The 23,762-nt window shown below is 39.6% G+C and overlaps 1 protein-coding gene across 15 annotated transcripts in view; it reads left to right on the forward strand.

The window, feature by feature from the left end:
• TLE4 (TLE family member 4, transcriptional corepressor) overlaps positions 1-23,762 on the forward strand; it is a 167,152-nt gene that overhangs the window by 48,794 nt on the left and 94,596 nt on the right. For 10 of the 15 annotated variants that reach the window (XM_086414356.1, XM_086414341.1, XM_086414342.1 and 7 more), the window contains one exon: positions 5,457-5,531. The exons of the other annotated variants lie outside the window; for them this stretch is intronic. In XM_086414356.1, the coding sequence (XP_086270482.1) occupies positions 5,457-5,531 (75 nt within the window). The remainder of the gene's footprint in view (positions 1-5,456; positions 5,532-23,762) is intronic. 15 annotated transcript variants of the gene reach the window in all.

Consider the following 23,762-nt stretch of genomic DNA (forward strand, 5'->3'; position numbering starts at 1 on the left):
ATTTGCCCTCTTTTGAGATTTGAAACTGAGCAAATGAGCAGTTTGCCTGGTGTTAGTTGAATTAAATCTTGTGAGTTTTAAAATTTTGTGTAAGTAATACCTAATTTCTTAGGGGACTAACATTCCTTGGAATAATATTTAGGAAAGACTGACTAGAAGGATTTTGGTTAAATTTAAAGCTTATTTGTGCTAGTAAACTGCTGAAGAAGGCTCAGTGGATTTTAGTCTGACTTAATAGACATGGAGTGACACTTCTACTGGGGTTTGATCTGCTCAGGATCCACTTGAATCTGGATGGGCATGTTGGGTACAATCAGAGGAGTATCTAGAAGGATGGGTCTCTGAGAGACAGTGACCTCGAGATGTTTAACCTGGAATGAAGAAAATTGAAAACATGCATCATGCCATTTTCAAATCTTTGAGGTGCACTACTGTGGAAGAGAAATTAGAGGCAAATTGGGTGGGAAGAAGTTACAGGGAGATCGATTTCTACTCAATAATAGAGCCCATTGCCCCAAAGTGGATAAAGCTTGTGCATGAGGTTGTGAGTTCAGGCCCCAGTATCTTTCCCTTTAGAATATTGCATTAGCTCTCTTCCTCTAATCTGGTTCACCCCCCCTGCCATCCACCTTCTTCACTATTACCGGATCCATCTGACTAAAATGCAGAACTGATAGCACTCCGCAGCTTAAAATTTTTAAATAAGAAGTATCGTCCCAGGGTAAAGTCCAGCTTCTTTGCCTGTCATGCAAAGCTTTTCACTGTTTGGCTCCTCCTGCCTCGCAGAGTTCACTCCCCTCTAGTATGTGGTTCTGTGGAGTATGCCTGCACCATACTCAGATGACATGTGAATGCCTACCTCTGTTGACCTGTGAATACCTCTTCCTCTTGAAAGAGTTTCCCATGTGTGTCTTTGCTATGCCCAGGAAGGGCCTCAGCATCCTACCTTGCCATATCTTTCCAACTTTGTCCCCTCCTCCACCGTCCTTCTGCAGCCACACATTCTTTCTGTTTCTTGATAGACATGTTTCTTTATACTTCGGGACCTTATCCAAGCTGTTCCCTCTGCCTCCGCTTCGTTTCTCCTTCCTTTTTACTCACAGAACTCCTGACCGTTCTCCTAGTCTCAGTTCTTAGGACCACTTCCTTAAAGAATCTTTCTACAGCTCTAAGGTTTGATTAGCTGTTTTTCTGATAAGCAATTGTGTAGCATCCTGTCATCTTTGTGGAAACTATCCTGCAGTTGTAATTACAAAACCTCTTGAGTATTCACTGTCTTATTCATTAATCTTGGTTCCTACCACAGTGCTTGACACACAGTAGGTGCTTAATAAATAATTGAATGAATGAATAAGAAAACAAAGCCTTTCCTTGTTGCCTCAGGAACTGCGCTAACCATTCCTGCTAATAATCTTCCCTTGTCGTTTAAATCCTTGTATTATAAGATGCTCTGTGTGAATTGTGTGTGTGTGGGAGGGACACGACGTGTGTGTGTGTGTGTGTGTGTGTGTGTGTGTGTGTGCTCAGTCATGTCCAACTCTTTGCGACCCCGTGGACTCTAGCCCTCCAGGCTTCTCTGTCCATGGGATTTTCCAGGTCAGAATACTGGAGTGGGTTGCCATTTCCTACTCCAGGGGATCTTCCTGACCCAGGGCTTGGACCTGCGTCTCCTGTATCTCTTGCATTGGCAGGCAGATTCTTTACCACTGTGCCACCTATGGAAGATATATGTGAGTGTGGGGGGAGTGGCATTATCTCTTTCTCACTTTTGCATCTCCACATATCTGGAGAAGAAACCTAGTTCCCTGTACATATCTGTCCTTACTACCCCTATCAAAAAGAGTGATATTAAAAAAAAAATTCTTAAGTTGTGATGTAGTTTTTTAAAGTTTTTTAGATTTAAAAAAGTTTTATTGCCATGTCCCAAAGTATTGCCATGGCAGGTATTGTGAAACGTATGTTCAACATATAAGGAATCTATATTCTCGTGGTTTGTAAATGCCTAATTTTCAGTAGGCTTTATTGGACTTATCATAAGCTTATATTGTTTTAGTCTCTTTCTTGTAGGAAAAAATGTTTTCAGTACTTTAACTGATTAAGTGCAAAAGGTAATTTTATGATGATAGAAGTTAAGTAGGCAAGTGATTTAATGTATAGAGTTTCATTTTACTAGTCCTTTTTTACAACCATGCATGTATTCCCTAAATCACAGTATTTTATTGAGATGTAATTTACACATCATAAAATCATTTTAGGTGTGCAATTCAGTAATTTTTAGTAAATCTTCAGAGTTGTGCAGCCATAATCAGAATCGAGGTATTTTTGTTTGTTTGTGTTCTTTTGGATTTTTTTAGAAAATGATAAATCACAGTATTTTAAAGAATAAATATCTGAGTTCCCCCCCCCCCCCCACCTTTTTTTTCCTCTTCCAAATCCCAGTTTTGGAGGCTCCTCTCTCAGAGACCTGTGGCTATTAATACATTCCTAGTGGCTCCTTACTTGGTGATACTGATAGAAAGTTCAGACTGAGTATCTGAGTGAGCAGCTTGAGCAGTGAGACTGGTCACAGGACTCTTGCTCCTCCAGATTTACTGGGGCTAGAGTGGCTGTCACCACTTGCGGTGAGGCCACAGAGGAGATCGGCAGGAAGTGGGAGAGGAAATGAGATGTGGGTGGAGTGGGAGGAGAGGAGCAGATGGGGAAGGAGAAGAGAAGAGGAAGAGAGGGCAGACATAATGGGAGAGCGATCACAGTTGTAAGAAGATGTGAAAACTTGCTGTATCTTCTGAGCCAGAGAGCTTAATATGTTAAAATTTGAAAATGGAAAAACAGTGCCTCTTTGGGTGCACTTGTGAGAGTATTTTGGGTTTTCTTCCTTCAGTGTTCATTCTTTTATGATCATTTGCCCTTCCTGCTGCTTCTTCAGGGTGTGATACAGTGTTAATGTGTGGCTGAGGTGAGCAGTGTCGGAGTGTTTCTGGTGCTTTCAGAACTCACAAGGGAGGGTGCATTCTTTGTCTTAGGGAGCCCCTGTTGAAAAAGTCCTTAAGTGCCATATGATTCACAGTTGTAAGCAGAAATAGGGAAGTAAAATCCTGAACTACAGGTAAAGTTCAGTTGTGGTATTAGCCCATGGCCATTGCCATGATAGAAAAGGAAGGAGCTGAATCATGACTTCCATTGTCATTTTAGCTCTTTAGCAAGAGTTTCTATAAAAGCATCTGATGTCAGTGTTACGGTTCACTGGTGTGTTTCTGGTTTTCTCAGTAAATGTACCTGATTTTAATGCCAAGTCAGAAAGATATCCCCACTGCCTAAGGCATCTCTGCTCATCTTGGCAGTTGGAATCCAGTTTCTGAAGCAAGAGTTGAGCAATCTTCATGGTAGAAAGGCCCTAACAAGATGTATTTTCTGCATCTCTCTCTCATGGAACTGTTCTTTGAATACTCAATGTGAAGGAGATGATATTTCAGTATATGGAAGTGTTTAAGTAATGTACAGAAATGGCACAGGGTAAGAGCTTTTAAAAACTTGAGTTTAACGAATGGGTGCATGAATGGAATGAGATATGTGTGTTGGATAAGTGTACATGTATTCCTTTGGCTTTTAGTTTCTTGGAAGTTTTGAGCAGCCATTGTTGAGTGTTGGAAAGTAAAAGGTAGAAAATGCCATAAAAATTTTTGTCCATAAGTTCACTTTGAGTATTAGCTAATTCCCAGGATCTTCTGCAGGGTTTTTGTTTGTTTGGTTTTTCTACTTTGCAAGTGCTGCTAGTTTTCACTATGCTGACAACAAGATTTGTCCTAAATCTAAATATGAGCTCTGTGCTTGGCACATGGAAGCTGTTCAGTAAACATATATGATATGGTCAGGTAGTCTTCAGAGGAGAATGACTATGATTGGCCGTTTTTATCACCTATGCCTCTCTGTTCCCTCTAGTGTTTTCATGAATCTTTAGGATTTTTACTTTCAGAGAAAGAGTAAAGTGAATTATTTCACTTTGGCAAATATTTTAAAGATAGATGGAAATATCTATCAAGATTTGGGGAATTGCTTCTGAAGCTCTTATTTGGAAATAAACTCTTGTAATTAAAAGAATCAAGGTATAATGCACTGATCTATTATTTGACAACTTGCTTTGCTTTATTCATGGGCATAAAATAAAGATTAGGAAATCAAGAGTGAAGACACCACATGTAGATAAACTAAAGCAGTTTCCTTTCGCACGTCACCTCCCCCACTACCACCCTACTCAGCTGGGAGATGGAAATAGTGGTCACCAAGTTTATCCCAGTAACTGTGTGTTTGGGTACTTTGGAATGTAGTATTAGGTAGGTTACATAGAACTGATGGCCTTGCTCTTTCTGTGCATTAAGTAGTATGATAGCTGAGCTTCATATGCACTTCAGATCAGTAGAGAAATTAGTACATTTCTCAACTGGAATCAACCAAAAAAAGACTCTTCCCAGCCACACAGAGGAGTACCTGTTTCATAGCACAGTCTTTGGCTCTTCATTTACTAAACCGAGTTGAAAAATATTCACGAAAGACCTATTTTAGACTGAATTGAGTATGTACTAGAGTGTTCAAGTGTATTTAGTTGGGAATAATATTTACATTTTGGGGTACTTGTGTAAGTACTTGTGTATGTCCAGGTATGAGTGCCTCCAGGCAGAGACTTCTACGCCATTTAACTATTCTTATATTAGAAAAATTACTAAAATCAGATATTGCTTTTTCTCTTTAGAGTTGAATCGTGGTCAGAGGGATTTTCCTATACTCTCCATCCTAAGTTTTCAAAAGAAAAATAACTTTAGGATTTTAGTTTTCCTATTGCATTTAAAAGAAATACCTGAAGTCCTTAAACTTTACTGTTGGCAAGAGTTGTACATTTTTAATATCTTTTAAATATGCAGCCCTTCCTGGCAGAAGTAAAAATACGAGCACTTTTTCACGTTTACAGAAGAAACAAACATTGAAGTCTGTGTGTCCTTCTAGTGTCTTCTCTAGCAAATACCAGGTGGAAACTTAAAAATAAGTGCTTATAGGAAATATTTTCAAAACATATTTTTTGTTGGTGGCAGAGAGTAAGGGGATACAGAGAAAGCAGGTGGGATGGGTTGTTTTGTTTTGTTACTGTATCGGAAGATGTTGGGTCACAGTGTACTACTGACTCGAAAGTACAACTTAACTGCTTCTATCAGTTGTAAGCGAGCATCCTTCATGGGGGCGCAGGGATGATCCCTGTGATTGGACGTCCAGTTACTCCTTAGCTTTGTAGAAACAGAGGTACCCTAGACAGTTAGTCTTCCACCACTCGGGGCTTTTATTTGAATATGGAGACCCCCTGAATCCTGTTTTGCATGTAATTAAAGTTAGAGGACATGTTAGGAAAAGCTGTTCTTGACTGACCAGAAAACAAATAATTGTATTCTGTTTCTGATCTTCATTTATAGCACCAGCAACAAGTGGTGCAGGCTGTGGAACGGGCCAAGCAGGTGACCATGGCAGAACTGAACGCCATCATTGGGGTACGTGGCCTTTCCATTTTAGCTCTGATCATCTTAGTGTTTGTCACTGGCTCTCTCTCGCTCTCTCTTTAAATTTTGTTCAGTTGAAGAGGCAAAAGGCAGTAGAGGATCACACAGTGAAATGGAGCACTTTGCCTTCAATCTCACAAAGTTTGATGGCTACCTCAGAAACTCTGGACACATTCTCACCAATTCCAATTGACATGTTCCTGAAAATTCTTCCCCTAGGGAGACTGAGTAGTTCTTTTTCATAGTATTTCTTTCCTTCTCAATCAGCCTCTGTCACTAGCCTATTGCCAGTCAAAAGACACAGATTGCCCTAATGTTAAAATGACCTGATTTCTTTTATCTTTCCTCAAATATAGATTGTCTTAATATCATGTTTAGTGAAATAAAATATACATTTTCACATCTCTCTGCTATTCTTCCTCCCCTTTGATGAGTGGTTCTTAGACTAGTGTCCATTTGTAGTAAAAATGATAGATGACTATATAGCTTTTTGCAAAATCAGCGGCCTGTTTGGAAAATCCCTCATAGTACCAGTAACATTGCTTAGAAATCCTGCTGGAATTCATGGGTTAGAGCAGTTACTCCAATTCCACTTACATTTTTATTCTCCTCAGTTAAGGTAACCAGTAATAAAAAAGGTGCTAAAACTTAGAAAGGCAAGAAATCCTAGCTGAAAAAAGCACAATATTCACATCTCTGTTTATGCAGCTGTTAGAAGTGGTTCTGTAGGTTGTTTTAATGAAGACATGTCAACTGTACTTTCCTCTTTCTGCCCCCTGCCCCCACCCCAATACTTTCTCGTGTATAGATTATACACAAAAGTCTTTTCTCTTTTTTTGCCCTCAGTGTATCAAACACACTTTGAAATGCTAATTATTCCATTTACTTTCATTAAAATTCAAATTGCTGAGTGAAGATGCGGATAAGGGTCGCCTGATAATCAATCTGAAGTGAAGATATTGCTTCAATTATGCCTCTGTCTTTTAACAAGGAAATCAGAACTCTGGGATGGCTGCCGATGGTGGTGGAACTATAGTCTGATTGCAACTTGTTTTTTAATGGGCTATTTTGAGCTCTATTTTGTGTCCCTCTGACCACAAGAAAATACTGGTAATAGATTAGAAGGCATAGTAAATGGAGAAGAGTAACCTTTATTTCCTTGGAAGTGCCCCTTAGAAAGAAGAGGATGAATCACAACAAGCCATGTAGAGACTCGTTTCTTGTACATTTTCTGTGTCCCGGGGGTAGGGGAGAGATGAGAGATGAATACATTTCACAATTAGTTTTTATTTCCAGAAATTCCAGAGAACGGCAGTGTAATAATTTTCTTTTTAAACACTGAGAGAGCTTGAATTTTCACATTAGCGTATATGTTCATACGCGCTGTGTTTGCTTGAAGCACTTGTTGCGTTCCTGTTGGGATATACTTCGGTTACCAAATCTCTCAAGGTCACTCGGCATAGAACCTACTTTTCCCACCTGCTATCCTGTCTCCTGTTGAAGGAGAGAATGTGTGGGTGAGGACCCATAGGAGAGCCTCCTGGGTCATTTCTGGTGTGGTGTTTATTTTTATATGAACTTCTGAAATACAGGTAGCTGGCCTATCTCATGTCTGGTGGACAGCCTTTTCTGGAATGTTTTTTTGTTTCTTTTTCAGTCTTAGTAGTTACTGTCTGTACAGTGGCGAGATTAATCTAAATCAAAAGTGCATTGTTTTGTGTTGGATGTTGCTTAAAGATATGAGGGAAGATATAAAAGCAGAACAAGTTCCCTTTCTTTTGTCACATCAGATATATTTTTAACACTGTTTTATTATATCTATTTCATTTTTACATACTTTGTATTGAATGGGATGGCAGATTGCCTTTTCTCAGGCAGAAGATGATTTATTAGACTGTAGCTGAGTAACTGACAGACATATTGTGCATATATGGGTTTAATTATTAAAGCTAATTTGGTGACCTAAAAACTTATTTGAAGAACTAATTCAGTAGAGCTGCATGCTGTCAAAGCAGTGTGTGCTGTAGTCTGTGGATTTGGTGGCAATTCCAAATTATTTGTATCTGAGCTGAAAATGGAATCAAAATCACGTAATCTGACTATTCTGAAAAACAGATTGCAGAAATAGAAAAACAAAACCAGCAGTTTTGGGAAATCACAAACCAAGTGCAAAGGGAAGATCCCCATCACAACCAGCTCACCTGATGCATTTCTGTGGCTGCTGTTCTTTTTCTTTGTTTTAGCACTTCTTAATTGCCTTGTGTCCAGTACCTTTCAGAGTTACAACATTGTGTACCTTTAAATGCACCTGCTGTTCTGTGCCCCGTTAGGCATGGCTGTGTTGTGAGGTGGTGATATTTTGACCTGCTGCCAAAAGTGATGAGGGGTCAGTTTTAGATTTTTGTGACTTAATTTTTTAGGTAGTCAACAGTGATTTTCTGCACCAAGGGAAATTTCCCTCCTGAGAGGCAAAGACCCATCTGAGCCCCTGCAGACCTTCATTTATTTGCCACTGCATGCGTATCTGTTTTATATGTAGGCACACCATCCAGACAAGCGCAAATGTTCCCCAATTTAATGAAATCTGATGAAGCACCTTTTTAACTCTGCAATATTATTCTACCTTCGTTGGTAAATGAGCCAAACCAGTGATCCATGCAGTTTAAATGCAAAAAGCTGAAGTGAGCCTGAAACCTGGAGAGGCGGCTTGTTCTCTTGACAATAAGCTAGTTGTGTTTAATGGAATGAAACACAGTTATAATGATTTCTTTCACAGGTCATGTTCAGTTTAAAACTGTTGATAGATTGAAATAAGTTAAATATCATTTGTCTTTTATTTATAAGGAAAAAAACCCAGGGAAAGGCCTGTGTTGCTTTCTATAGTTAATATTTCCTGTTTTGCTTTGAATTGTTCGTTTTTTCACATTTCCTCGAAGCTTTCCCAGAGCTCCTCCAAACGGGCTGTGGGAATGTTCTGTATCGAGTTAAATCATGTCATGTGTCCTGCTAGCCACCGTGTTTTTAAATTAGAATCTCTATAAGATCACACTGTTGGAACAACACACAAACTGTAGTTTTAAATCAGTAATATGATCTAATTAGAAATGATGTTTTCATTTCCTGTATTATTAAATTGAGTCATCTGACTATCTTAAAATATTTTTTAAATCCATTACACTATATAATCAGCACATGCTGTGTGAATAATAAAGGAGGCTAAGTTGGAGCCTCATAAGAATTTCACCAAAGAAACTACCATTAAGAAAAAAAGTTTTGTCAGTATGGACATTGGAAAAGAAAATGTTTGGCCTGTAAAAATAGGAAATGGGGTTCCTCTGGATTCCTTCCTCCACTTTCTTAACCTCTTTGAGGAAAGAAATGATGTAAATATGCATTTTTTAAAAAAAGCACACCTCCTTAAAAAATCCTTAAGAACAGGTATGCCATGGATGTTGTAGGAAAATGCAGTTTAGCACAAGAAATGCTGAACCTCAATTTTTAGCAGTGACATTTTAATGATAGGAAGTCTGCAAAATTATTTGCCATCAATTGTGAAGGCAATAACAAGCCTTGGTGGTTTTTCACACTCTCTGTGTTAAGTGCTTTCAGAATGACAGCGTAAACTGTGTTAGAGAACTCCAAGGAAGTAAAACTGATTAAAATGTTCATGCTTGAATGGTGCTGATGGAATAGTTCATTTGGACTTTCTCTACCTCCTGCAGCTCAGGCTGAAATATTAAAATTCAGTGGATTTAAATCTCTCTCCTCTCAGCTTAGGAAAAAAACATTACATTTTAATAGGTTTTAAACCCATAATTCATTGGTTTGGAGCAGCACTATTAAATCTATTTAAATATTACTTGTATTACTAAGGAAATGATTTAAATGACTCTGCCTTTACCATCCTATGTATTTGAGTTAGTTAAAAAAAAAATAAAGACAATACCCTTGGGGTTTTTTTCCCCCTTCATCTTAGCATTTTGTTTTATTATCCTTGTCATATGATTGGCTCTTAAATTACACACACACACCCACCCCTATATGCATTTCAGATTGGCATTATGGCATGACATCTTTCAGTATGACAATTTTAAAATGGTATGTCCTTCTTTTTCCATTATACATTTAAAAACAGCCATTTTAAGTTTCAGAGACATTTAGATCCACCATTATGATAGTTTCCCTTGTTGTTTTTATAAACTAATTAGCCATTAGGCAAAAACCGCCCTGATAGATAGGAATATGTGTATATATTAAAAATGTGTATATGTGTTTTCCCCTCCTTTACATCACAGTCTCCAATAGCACAAAATTTGAGAAGTTTGAAGTATCTGAGAGCTGTACTTTTTCTCTTCTGTGTTTGCTAATAAAGGGCTTTCCAGGGGTATTGTTAAACTTGCAGCGGTTATGCTGTTAACCCTTTGGGCGCAGGTATCTCTGCAGTGCGGAAGCGTTGTTATCCTTCCTGGGCCCACCTTACCCTCATACTCTCCTTATCTACCTTTCTCTCGTCATTCCCATTACAGGTTTTTTTCTGTGGCTTGGCAACACCTCTCCTCAGCTGCCTGGGAGGCTCTTGTGTTTCCCGAGTCCTTACTGTGGGGAATCCACTTTTCACTTCTGCCTGTGAGTGTGAAGGAGTTTCTTCCCACTATGGGATCATCCCAAACTCAGTGGAGTGCTTCCCTCCTCTCCATTAGTTGGGTGATTTTGAAGTGCATTTTGCATATATTCCTTCACTGAGGGTTCCAGCTGGATGGAGCTCAGTTGCCTGAAGTAGTGATTGACTACCTTGTTTTAAGGTTCCCTCTTTCCCTGATCACTTTCCCCAGAGCCACTCCTGTTCTGAAATCACTTCTCCAGATGCAGCCATGTCTTTCCTGGGGGATCTGAGAAGCTCAGTATTTGACCTCATAGGTCTCAACCTCTTTAAGGGGGCTTTCTGGTATAGGCAGGCAATTGAACTCAAGTGCCACAGTCGTAGTTTGTTTTCTGATGTGAGTTCTATGCATGAAACTTTTTTTTTAACATCTCAGCTTTTACCTTATTTTTTAAATGACTACTTTTCAATGAACTGACAATAACTGAAAGCTACTTTTCAATGAGCTTCCCTTTCTTGTTATTCTCCTATCTGGTTACTGTTGGGTATTTTCCAAATGTACATAATATGGAATAAACTTAAAAACAAGCTATAAAATAGATTTGTGTTTTATCAGAGATTGTTATTCTAGCTTTGTCATTACTCGACAGTGTACCTGGAGCTTAAAGTCTTTACAAAAGTGCTGGCCATTGGCTACCTGATGTACACAGATTGATGGGATTAAGGTTGGGGGTAGGGGGTTGGTCTTCTGCAGTTGTAGGGCTTTGCTTACCTGCTTTCACAAAGCATGATAAACATGATTGTATCTGAGTCAAAAAAAGCAGTTTTAACGTTATTCTTCACATTTCTCCCTCTTATATTGGTATGTCTGCTTTCACTTTTTTTTTTTTAAACTTGTTCATTTATTGTGGATCCAGGGGATTGTGTTACTGAGTGATGTAGCTATAATCTAATCTTTGTGCTATAATTTGATGAGGCTCTAAGAGGCAGTAATTTCCTTTCATAACAAAGACTCTCATATATTTAAGTAATTTTAAAACTCTGTCTCTACTTCAGAACTCTCTAAAAAACCTAGATAAGGAACAAAATTTCTGATTTGTGTTTATGATATGCACTCTGTTGATTTCTGTTACAAAGCTTCTCTGGAAGAAATTTCTAGAAGTTTGTCAGTTTTGTTTTTATTTGTTGCTAACCTGACATGCTACTATTCTGCTCTTGTTGCAAGAGAAGCCCTTCACTCCCTCCTTTCCCCTAATAAATGCATTTCCGTAGCTCCAGGTAGAGTTAGGCAAACAGTGTTAGAGGAGCTGCAGAGTGTGTCTGGGTGGGTACATGTGACTTAGCTTAAAGCACGTGGGCTTTGGCTTCCACTAGAAGAAGGTGGAGTGACCTGTCTGCCTTTCATTTACACCAGTGCACAGCAGGTTGAGCCTGTGTTGGGGTCCAGAAGACTAGGTGGAACTGTTACACAGAAAAGATTTCACTCAAGGCAGCTTGCAAGCTTGCACATTGTTATTCCTTTTTGTATTGGTTGAGAAGTGAAAGTGTTAGTTGCTTGGTCATGTCCAGCTCTTTGCTATCCCAGGGACTATGGCCTGGCGGGCTTCTCTGTCCATGGAATTCTCCAGGCAAGAATACTGGAGTGGGTGGCCATTCCCTTCTCCAGGGTATCTTCCCAACCCAGGGATTGAACCAGGGTCTCCTTCACTGCAGAAGAATCTTTACCGTCTGAACCGAGAGTGAAGCCTCTCTCCACCCTGGGTCTCCTCCTCCCCTTACCAAGTTTTGCTTCTGCTTTTCTAGTTCTCTTACTGACTTCTTCCCAGTAATGTTTCTACAAACAGCATCACCAGCTAACTCCCATGTAGCCAGACCTTTTCCCTCATAGACCCAGCCTGCCTTGTGTCTTCAGAGCTGGGAGAGAGAAGACAGGCTCCCCACCAAACAGGCAATTAGAGGATAGATGCCTTAGACTAAGTTTTAAGGATGGTTGGTGTGTGTCCTCCTCAAAGCTCTCTAGGATATCAATCTACTTAAAAATACATTTGTGATCTTACTTCTAAGGACTTTTATGAAAAGATGGAAACCTTTTATAGACTAGTAAGAATAATTTCGGAGAAGGCAATGGCACCCCACTCCAGTACTCTTGCCTGGAAAATCCCATGGATGGAGGAGCCTGGTAGGCTGCAGTCCGTGGGATCGCTAAGAGTCAGACACGACTGAGTGACTTCACTTTCACTTTCCACTTTCATGCATTGGAGAAGGAAATAGCAACCCACTCTAGTGTTCTTGCCTGGAGAATCCCAGGGACAGGGGAGCCTGGTGGACTGCCTTCTCTGGGGTCGCACAGAGTCGGACACGACTGAAGCGACTTAGCAGCAGCAGCAAGAATAATTTAATCATTACATCAAGTTGTTCATTCATTGCAGCCTATCAAAGAGGCACATTTCATTTTTACTTTGAGTATTTTAAATGTTTTATGAAACATGTTCCGAAAAGATCCTCAGATTACATTTAAATCATCTTACTAACATTTTGGTATTTGTAAACTTTTTGGTTTCACATTTTACCACATGTAAATCAATTTTTATTAGCACATTTTAATTTCGATAAAATGTTAATGTCCAAGGACAGCAAAATAGAGAAACAAGTAATAGAAAACATGGTAAAAACTAGGCTGCATTTATTTATAAATTTGTATTTTTTTTTAAATATTTGAAATACAGAGCATTACTTACTCATTATTATGTATACTTTAAAATATTTATCAAGGTACAATTTACATAAAGTAGAATTTACCCTTTAAAGGTTATAGTTTTATGCATTTTGACAATCCAGTACAGTCATGTGACGACCACCACTATCAAGATACAGAATATTTCTCTCCTGCCTTGCTCTGCCATCCCAAATCCCCTTGTTTTTTGTGGTCAGTCCTTTTCCCTACCCTACTTCTGGCAACTGCCCATGATGGCTTTTTCCCTCCCAAAATGATCCTTTTTGATACTGTCATATAAATGAAATTATGCACTATGTAGCCTTTTGAGTTTTCATTTTCACTTAGCAAAATACATTGGAGATTTGTCTGTGTGGTTTCCTATATTGGCAGTTAGTTCGTTTGTATAGCTGAATAATATTCCATTGTATGAATATACCACTTTGTTTTAGCCACTCATCCCTTGAAAGGGACAGTTGGCTTATCTCCAGGGTTTGGTGATTGTGGATGGAGTGCTAATAAATTAACATACAGAATTTTGTAAATTTTGTTGTTTTCCCCAGAAGTTGTCGTGGTTAATATATGTTTAAAGTAACTGACATGGTCTTGTTCTTGTAACTTGACACAGTTTCCCCAAATGACCATTCTGTTTTTCTCTCACTAATATGTACGAAAGAACCTTTGCTCCACATTCTTTAGCACTTGGTATAGCTTTGGGGCATTTTTAGACATTTCCGATAGGTATATAGTAGTACTTGTGTTTTTGTGCATTTCCCTAATAGCTAAAGATGTTGAGTGTCTTGTGCTTATTTGCCATCTCTGTATCTTCTTTGATAAGTATTTGTTCACATCTTTGTCTGTTTTTCTTCAGTCTGTTTTTTTAATCATTAATGAGATTTTTAAAAATTATTCAACATAAGTACTTTATGTATTTTTCAAACATTTTCTCCCAATCTGTAGTCATCCTTTAATTTTTTTTATGTCTGTTGAAGAGCAGGAGTTTTTAACATTGTCTAATTTATGACTTTTTTTAAATGAGTCTTAACTTTTGATGTTGTTTCTCAGTACCTTTTGCCTCACCCAAGGCCACAAACATTTTTCTCTTATATTTTCTTGTAAAAGTTTTACTTTTAGAACCATGATCCAGTTTTAGTTAAATTTTGTTTATGGTGTAAGATACGGGGATTTGGGTTGAGTTTCTTTTCTTTTTCTTTTCCCTAGATGAATATTTAATTCAATTGTTCCCACACCATTTTTCGAAAATCTGTTGACTGTATCGTGTGGGTGCATTTTCTGGACTCTTATTTTGTTCTATTAGACTGGGTGTCTTTTTTGGGGTTTCTTTTGCCAGTCATGACACACTGTCTTGATTTCTGTAGATTTGATGATTGATAATTCCCTAGTCCATTTTGTGTTTTTTTGTGTTCTTTTTTTCTTGATTGCCTTCTTTCCCAGTACCCCTCAGAACTCTAGTCCTTAACTGTCAGTATCCAAGAGACTGGCTGATGGATGAATGCGAAGAATCTAAGCTCAATAGCACAACTTTACCTCATTTTAAAGATGGTGTCTGTTTTGCCTCTAGACTTTTCTCTCTAAGATGCCTGCTTCGGCCATCTCCCCCTGTCCCCAGGGGGAGGACAGGTCTGTGCTGTACTTGCGCTGGTCTCCTACAACTTCCTCTTGATCGGGTTTCTTGTTTGTGCATCTGTCTTTGTCTTCTTCCTCCTGCACACAGCAGCCAGAGTGGTCTTTTTCTAAAATATTAATTGGATCTTATTGCTCCCCTGGTTATAGTTTGTCTCTGATGGCTGTTTATTTTGGTTAGAGTGAAGTCTGAATTTCTTACCATGGCCTGCAAGTCTCTGTGTGAGCTGGCTTTTCACCCACCTCTTCTATTTCACATACTCTTCACTCTCTTCATGTGACTTCTTTCAGCCCCTTTGGTCTCTTTCTTCCATCCCTGGCCACCCCAGGCATCTTCCTGACTGAGTGATCGTGCATCAGCTCTTCTACCTTCTAGAAACCCCTTCTTCCATGTCTTGACATGGTCTTCCTCATGCTCCTCTTTAAAATCTCAGCTTAAATGTTACCTCCTGAGAAAGGACTTCCCTAGCTGGCAAACTTTAGTAGCTCTTTCACACCCAATTCATTCTGTGTAAAGTAGCCTGTTTTTATTTTCCTCAAAACTTTTACCATTTATTTGTTCATGTGTATTTGTGAATTTCCCTTCACTGGCAGGTGGGATCTTGTTCCCTTTATAGTCATGGTGCCTAGAACAATATGGAGCTCATTGTTTTCAATAAATATTTGTATGATACTCATAATTGTTCAGTAAACATGCAATAATTTGTTTATTTAATAACTTTAGTAAATATTTGTTAAATAAGCAAATATTCTATTTTGACCTAGCATTTTGGGTTTTTGCCCCATAATATTGAGCCAAGATTGAGAAGAAGGGAGTATGGACTCATTAGAAATACATAATCCTGTGTGTCACTTGTAGGGAATCTTAGGCATTTAAGAGTATTTTCATCCTATAGATGAAAACTATAGAATTCAAGGCTGGAGATAGTAGCCACAAAAGTACTGTCCAGTTTTCTAACATTGTACGGTTTGTAAGCCTGTTGGTTTTGATGACTGTGACATTTTTATTTTAGAACTTGCGGGACTTCTGTGTCAGCTATTTCTCTAGATTTACATGCCTATCCTTATGTTCTTCTTCCTCAAAGGGTAATTACAAATAGGCATTTATGGAGTATTTGCTTTGTGTCAGTACTGTGCTTAGCATTTGCAGACATGATTTTGTTTAAGCTTCATAGCCACTCCAAGTGGAAGGGAGTATTATTGTCCTAGCTTTACAAATAATGAAACTGAAGCTCTGAAGGGGTAAGTAGTTTTCTGAAGGCCACACAGGGAGGAAGTGGCAGAACTGGGGACCAAACTTAGACTGATTTCAGAACGCACCCATTTAACCATTTTGTTACACTTGTCCCTTATTCGTTCTTTCAACGCTGTTCTTTGACTCTGGGATCAATAGGCTCTTTATCTTGAGATCCAGTATAGTATTGTCCAGTGTTTAGTGTCCAGACCTCAATGAGGAAAGTGAAATCTGGTGTGCCTGATATCCATACTGATTGGTTAGGCTAAGTTGAAGTGTGTGTAGTTCCACATATTGGTTGAATACTCCTGACTCATACTATGTTTCTTTATGTCTGTTGTAACTTCAGTTTCAGTTCAGTCACTCAGTCGTGTCCCGACTCTTTGCGACCCCATGAACTTCAGCACGCCAGGCCTCCCTGTCCATCACCAACTCCTGGAGTTTACACAAACTCATGTCCATTGAGTTGGTGATGCCATCCAACCATCTCATCCTCTGTCATCCCCTTGTCCTCCCGCCCTCAATCTTTCCCAGCATTGGGGTCTTTTCAAATGAGTCAGCTCTTCACATCAGGTGGTCAGCTTATCTACGACATCTACAACATCGGGTGTTGTAACTTAGTGTCATATATAAGAATAAAAGTTTTCATAAACACCACTACCAAGACAAGTATTTTTAACCTGGGTCTTTGCATCTTGGATTTCATGCTTGTCTATCAAGCTTTCCATTAGCTCCCTGAAGCACTGGCAAAATTGTGTGTTGGGGGTTGTGAAAGACGTACATTGTCCAGAGAAGAAATTTTTGTCTTAGGTTCACAAAAAGTCTTTAACGACACAAAAAATGTTTGAGCCTATGCCTTAGCAAGAATCAAAAACTGCACAAGAGCCTGATACAGTACTGTACTTTTTTGGCAAGAGTGTAGACAGAAGGCAGTTGTCTAGAGCATCATAAGGAGACATTGCTGCATAATTGTTCAGAAACTTGTAAATCAGAAGTTACACTGAATTTGTTTCTAAATAGTGCCCAGGGGATGAGTGAGTTTCTTAAACTATTGGTGGTAAAAAAAAAAACAAAAACCCTGCATTGTGTTGATATTGTCATAGGTATTGTGGAAAATAAGTTAACCACATTAAACACTTAATCTTGAATAACTAATGATAATGACTGCTTGGGATTTTTTTTTTTTTATTAGGAGGGATTATCTGGAGCCAGCAGCTACCTTCACATAACTATATCAAAAGAAAATGCAGGCATGTAAATCTTTGAGACTACTTTATTAGTCTCCTGTTCATACAGGCATCTTTTAAAGTTCTGAGGCTCAATGATGACTAAGAACTGGTCCCTGCCTCTTGATCCCTGTGCTTGTGATTTCATGGGATGGCTAGATCCATAGATTGGTAAATCATGTTTATGCAAAGTTATAAATCAAGCACATGGGGATACCAATTAGGATAGCAGTTAACCAGTGAAAGCAAAAGCCTTACAAGTAAGCTCATTAGAGGAAGTAGTGGGTGAGGGAGGGGGATAACTTCTGGAGGACCATAGCAGAGGGCTGGGCCAGTAGTGTGTGTGTGTTGGTCCCTTAGTCTGACTCTTTGTGACCCCATGGACTGTAGCCCACCAGACTCCTCTGTCTATGGATTCTCCAGGCAAGAATACCAGAGTGGGTTTCCATGCCCTTCTCCAGTGGATCTTCCTGACCCAGGTATTGAACCCAGGTCTCCCACTTTGCAGGCAGATTTCTTTACCATTTGAGATACCTGGGAAGCCAGTAAGGGGGATATAAGTAACTTAGAATGTGTAGAGTTTGCCGGGAGAGTTGGGGGACTCCTATTTTTGAAATTATCTCATTCCTTTATGAGAAACTGTGTACTTTTTCTCTCATTTCTCCATCTTGAGAAAAATTTTATCCATCCTACTTGGGAAAAACTGCTTCACTAGATCTAGTAATATTGCAAACTTAAATGATGATATTGATCTAATAAGCAAGGCCTAGAGCTAACCCTATCCCCTAAAGCTTTTAAGTAAAACTTAATGGCACTTTTTTTCATCCTTTTTAAGGCAGCTCCGTGGCTATTCTGTTTTGTGAGTCTCCTGGATTTTTTTCCCTTGACAGATTCAAGTAAAGGGGGGAGAGTTTATCTCAGTGCCCAGGTTGTCTTCTGTGACTGACAGGGCCAGGGCCATTGTGATCCCATAGCAAAGTGGCAGTCATGTGTATATATTTTTTTTATTTCCCCAGATGTTGCTCTAGGTTGACCCAAAGCAATTTATGGACACAGTTAATACCTGAGAAAAGAAACTATTGAGGGCAGGAGTACAATTCAGGCTGCTGTCTACCTGGATTGAAAACTCAAACGTTGTTTTGAGGTTTCTTTCAAGCTTGTATCCTCAAATGGTCTACAAGCAAAGATAATGTCAAGGCAACTTTTTTGGTTGTTTCTTCAGGCTGAACCTGCCTCCTACTCTTGGAAGCTAAAACATCCAGGTGCTCCATCCAGCCTTCCTCACAGATGAGCTGTGGGGCATTAACCCTGTCCAAGGCAATGAGATGTAAAGAGATGCCTTTTTTTTTTTTCCCCCTCGTCAACAGAAAGACCCATAAAGAGAAAATTGCCCTTTTTCTCTGCTTTACCTTGGTTGTGAAAGGGCCAGTTAATGTTCAGTGCTGCAGCAGCCATTTTGGGGGAAATGGCATGTGAGAGGGATCAGGAAAACCAGAGATGTTGACCCAGAGCCTTGATATTGCTATCATTCAGCCAACCCTAAACTTGTTATGTGAGAAATAAAAACCCCTATTATTAGGTCACTTTTACCTGGGTGGTCTATAATTTGCAGAGGAACTGTCTTAACTGATATACTGTTGAACCATGGTGACTGTCCATACATATCAGACAGAATTGGCAGCCTAACCTTTAACCAGTTGGGGGACCACTTAAATGAACTCTAATACCTATACAATGGCATGTACTATACAGCCATTACAAGTGATGTAGTCAAAGCATTATTTAGAGGCTTGGGAAAATGTTCTCTGATACACTGAGTAGGAAAATAATCATTTTAAACTATAGGTAGCATGATATTTTTGTTTAAAATGCTTATATATGCATTGAAAAAATGCTAGATGGACTCGTTAACATTATAGTTTCCTTTGGGTGGTATGATTATATGCTACTTTAAGTTTCTTTCCATTCTGCTTTTTCACATTATACATAAAACTTTTCTAATCTTAAAAAAGCTATAACTGTGAACCTAAAACTACTCTATAAAGATACTAATTAAAAATTACAAAGATTGTACTTACAGGTTCATTTCTCCTCTCTTCTGACCCATGTGAATAAATAGTACAACCATCTACCCAGTTGCTTGGGGCCTGTCTTTGCTTTGGAAGCCCAGGTGGCACAGTGGTAAAGAATCTGCCTGCCAGTGCAGGAGACAACAAAAGACGCTGGTTTGATACCTGGGTCAGGAAGATTCCCTGGAGTAGGAAATGGCAGCCCACTCTAATATTTTTGCCTGAAAAATTCCTGGAGAGCGGAGCCTGGTGGGTCCATGGGGTTGCAAAGAGCCGTACACAACTGAGCATTCTCTGCATATCTTTGCAAAGTATCTTGAATTTCTCTTCCCCTTCTCTTTCCGTGTGTTTGTGCATGCTTGATCAGTCATGTCTGACTCTTTGCAACCCCATGGACTGTTGTCTGCCAGGCTACTCTGTCCAAGGAATTTTCTAGGCAAAAATAACTGGAGTGGGTTGCCTGACCCAGGGATCGAACCTGCGTCTCTTGGCATGTCCTGCATGGCCAGGTCGGTTCTTTACCAGTTGAGCCACCAGGGAGGCCTTCTCCTTCCATAACCGTGTCTTTTAGTGCCATCTCCAGAATAGATCTTAAGTCCTTCTTCTCTTTGCCACTTGTACTGCTACAACCCTAATCCAAATCATCATCATTTTTTGGTTTGAATCCCTTTATTACCTTCTTGCTGATCTCTCCTTATATCCTGGCCACTGTCAGACCTAGTCTCCACATACCATTATGAATGTTTAGGTTATATAATACTCTAGCTCAGAATGCCTATTCAGTTCAGTTTAGTCACTCAGTTGTGTCTGACTCTTTGCAACCCCATGGACTGCAGCACCCCAGGCTTCCCTGTCCATTACCAACTCCCGGAGTCCACCCAGACTCATGTCCATTGAATCCGTGATGCCATCCAACCCTCTCATCCTCTTTCATCCCCTTGTCCTCCCACCTTCAATCTTTCCCAGCATCAGGGTCTTTTCAGGTGAGTCAGTTCTTCGCATTAGGTGGCCAAAGTATTGGAGTTTCAGCTTCAGCATCACTAATGAACACTCAGGATTGATCTCCTTTAGGAAGGACTTGTTGGATCTCCTTGCAGTTCAAGGGACTCTCAAAAGGCTTCTCCAACACCATGTTCAAAAGCATCAATTCTTCGGCACTCAGCTTTCTTTATAATCCAACTCTCACATCCGTACATGACTACTTGAAAAACCATAGCCTTGACTAGACAGACCTTTGTTGGCAAAGTAATGTCTCTGCTTTTTAATATGCTGTCTAGGTTGGTCATAACTTTCCTTCCAAGGAGTAAGTGTCTTTTAATTTCATGGCTACAGTCACCATCTGCAGTGATTTTGGAGCCCAAGAAAATAAAGTCTGTCACTATTTCCATTGTTTCCCCATCTATTTCCCATGAAGTCATGGGACTGGATGCCATGATCTTAATTTTCTGAACGTTGAGCTTTAAGCCAACTTTTTCACTCTCCTCTTTCACTTTCATCACAAGACTCTTCAGTTCTTCTTCACTTTCTGCCATAAGGGTGGTGTCACCTGCATATTGGAGGTTATTGATATTTCTCCCGGCAATCTTGATTCCAGCTTGTGCTTCTTCCAGCCCAGCGTTTCTCATGATGTACTCTGCATATAAGTTAAATAATACTGGGTGACAATATACAGCCTTGACATACTCCTTTTTCTGTTTGGAACCAGTCTGTTGTTCCATGTCCAGTTGTAACTGTTGCTTCCTGACCTGCATACAGATTTCCCAAGAGGCAGGTCAGGTTGTTTGGTATTCCCATCTCTTTCAGAATTTTCCACAGTTTATTGTGATCCATGCAGTCAAAGGCTTTGGCACAGTCAAAACGCAGAAATAGAAGTTTTTCTGTCTTAATATAGACCAGTGAAGCAGAGTAAAGTACTCAGAAATTGTTCCAATTATATATGCCAGACAGGCAGGCAGATCAATAGGGAAAAAGATGGACACTAGGGGGTTAATTGGTTATTTTTGTGGGGAAAAAAATGAAATTGGATCCACCTGTTTCATTATATGCAGAAGTCTACCTGAAAAATATAAAAAGACAGAACTTTAAAACACCCAAGAAGACTTTTTATCTTGGGATAGAGAAGGATTTCTTAATAGGTCACAGAAAGCTCAAACCATAAGGAAAAGATATTACTCAGTTAAAGTATCTATTCATCAGAAGATGTCTTAAAGAAAATGAAAATATAAGCCAGAAAGTGAGATGAGGCTAACCATACAGTTATCTAGGTTTAAGAGGTTAACACATATAGTTATCCACCTTATACCAGTTATGGACAAGCTAAAAGTTCAAACTTTACAAAACAGACTCATTACTGCTTAAAGCTCTCATTATTCTTAAGTGAAAGTGTGAAGCCCTTTGTGTCTATTATCTGATTCCCATAATGTTGCATCCAGCCCCACTTCCTCCTTGCTCACTGGGTTCCCACCAGACTTCCTTTTCTTCCTTTGTCACCACAGGCTTCTTTCCAGTTCTGGACCTTTGCAGCTGTTTCCTCTCATCTCAGATTCTCTTCTCTCCGCTCTCTGCAAGATGCTCTCGTTCTCATCCTTCAAGTCTTAGTTCTAAGGTCACTTCCTCAAAGGGGCTGTTTCTAATTCTTACGAATGAACCGTTACTTAGCAATTATGTTAAGAACTCCCTAGCGAGGGAAGGCCCTGTTGGGGCAGCAGGTACTTCACTGGGCTGGATGGTGAGGACTTGTGTTCCGTACTCTACAATTAGGCCCACATGTGCAGGTATTGGCCTGTAGAATTCTGCACCCAGTTTCAGTGTGGTTTAGTTTGTCAGATGGCCAAGCAGTTCACCAGCTGGGTGTGTCGTACAGTTCATCTGGAGATAGCATCACACCCCACAGGCTAAGGGCCAGCCCCACAAGAATGCCCCTACTCCCTACACCTTAGACACCAGCCCTAAATCTAGATTATTCTGTGTTTTTAACAATCTCCTCATTTAGTTTAATTAATTAGCCACAGCAGCTCACAGAACTCGGAGAAACATTTAACTTACCAAATTGTGTGTGTACTCAGTTGCTCAGTTAAGTCTGACTCTTTTCGACCCCCTGGAGTGTAGCCCTCCAGGGTTCTCTATCCATGGAGTTTTCTAGGTAAGAATACTGGAATCAGTTGTCATTTCCTTCTCCAGGGGATCTTCCCAACCCGGGGATTAAACCTGTATCTTTTGGATCTCCTGCAGGCAGATTCTTTACCACTGTGCCCCCTGGGAAGCCCTAACATACCAAATCACCCATTTTTTAATAAAAGGATGTAACTGAGGAACAGTCACATGGAAGAGATGCACAGAGCAAGACATGGGGGAGGGGCGCAGAGCCTCCACGCACTTTCCAAGTGCTCTGCTCTTCCCCACATCTCCCAGTGTTTCACCAGACTGGTAGCTTTCCAAACCTTGTCCTTTGGGTTGTTCTGGAGGTTTCATTACATATGCATAGTTGGCCCAAATCAGTGGCAGTGCACTGGTGACTAACTTCAGTTCCAGCTACTCTCCCCTCTCTCCTTGAAGGTCTGGTGGCTGAGACTGAAAGGTCCAACCTTCAGTTAAGTGGCTGGTTCCCTTAGCAACCAGCTCCCACCCCTAAGAGCCCTCCAAAAGTCACCTCATTAACCTAACAAAAAGCACCTTTTATTGCTCTCTTTGCTTTGGAAATCCCAAGGATTTTTGGAGCTCTGTGTCTGGAAGTGTAACTAAGACCAAATATATGTTTCTTATGGTAAATCTCAGTATCACAGCCTGTTTCTGTGTTGTTCAAATTACAGTTCCTAGGTTGACTAAGTAGTGAAATCAGTAGTGAACATTTTTTATTTAGAAAAAGAAGCGAATAGAAAATACAAAAGTGTGCCACACATAGTATTTGGCATTTGTTAAACTGTTGTTTCATTTTCTTGTGTATTCTGTGCAGATGTACAGCATGCACACACACTAGTTGTGGTCAGAAATGTTGGAAAGCAACTAATCTGTCATCTGAAGTTCTAAGGTCAACTTCAGGGTTACTGAAAAATCTAAAGCAGATAGGCTTTTCAGATACAACTTTACTTTTAAAAAATACTGTAAAGTAACTAAAGAAAACTTTTCTAAGCAGGATCCCTTGGCTTGATTCCAACACAAAATGTAAGCATTGGTTTAAGTGAGATAATGTATTAAAATCTTTTCAAAAAATTCTTTTTAAAAAAATTTATTTTAATTGGAGGCTAATTACAGTATTGTAGTGGTTTTTGCCATACATTGACATGAATCAGCCATGGGTGTATATGTGTCCCCCATCCTGCACCCCGCTCCCACCTCCCTCCCCATCCCATCCCTCAGGGTCATCTCAGTGCACCGGTCCTGAGCGCCCTGTCTCATGCATCGAATCTGGACTGGTGATCTGTTTCACATATGGTAATATACATGTTTCAGTGCTATTCTCTCAAATCATCCCACTCACCTTCTCCCAGAGTCCAAAAGTCTGTTCTTTATATCTGTGTCTCTTTTGCTGTCTCGCATATAGGGTCATCATTACCATCTTTCTAAATTCCATATATATGCGTTAATATACTGTATTGGTGTTTTTCTTTCTGACTTTTCTCTGTATAATAGGCTCCAGTTTCATCCACCTCATTGGCACTGATTCGTTAAATGCATTCTTCTTAATAGCTGAGTAATATTCCATTGTGCATATATAAAATCTCTTCAAAAACTTCTTT

The sequence above is a fragment of the Bos grunniens genome, chromosome 8 (genome assembly GCF_055505025.1).
Source record: "Bos grunniens cultivar Pamir isolate PY7600 chromosome 8, Bosgru_T2T1.0, whole genome shotgun sequence".
NCBI classification, from domain to species: domain Eukaryota; kingdom Metazoa; phylum Chordata; class Mammalia; order Artiodactyla; family Bovidae; genus Bos; species Bos grunniens.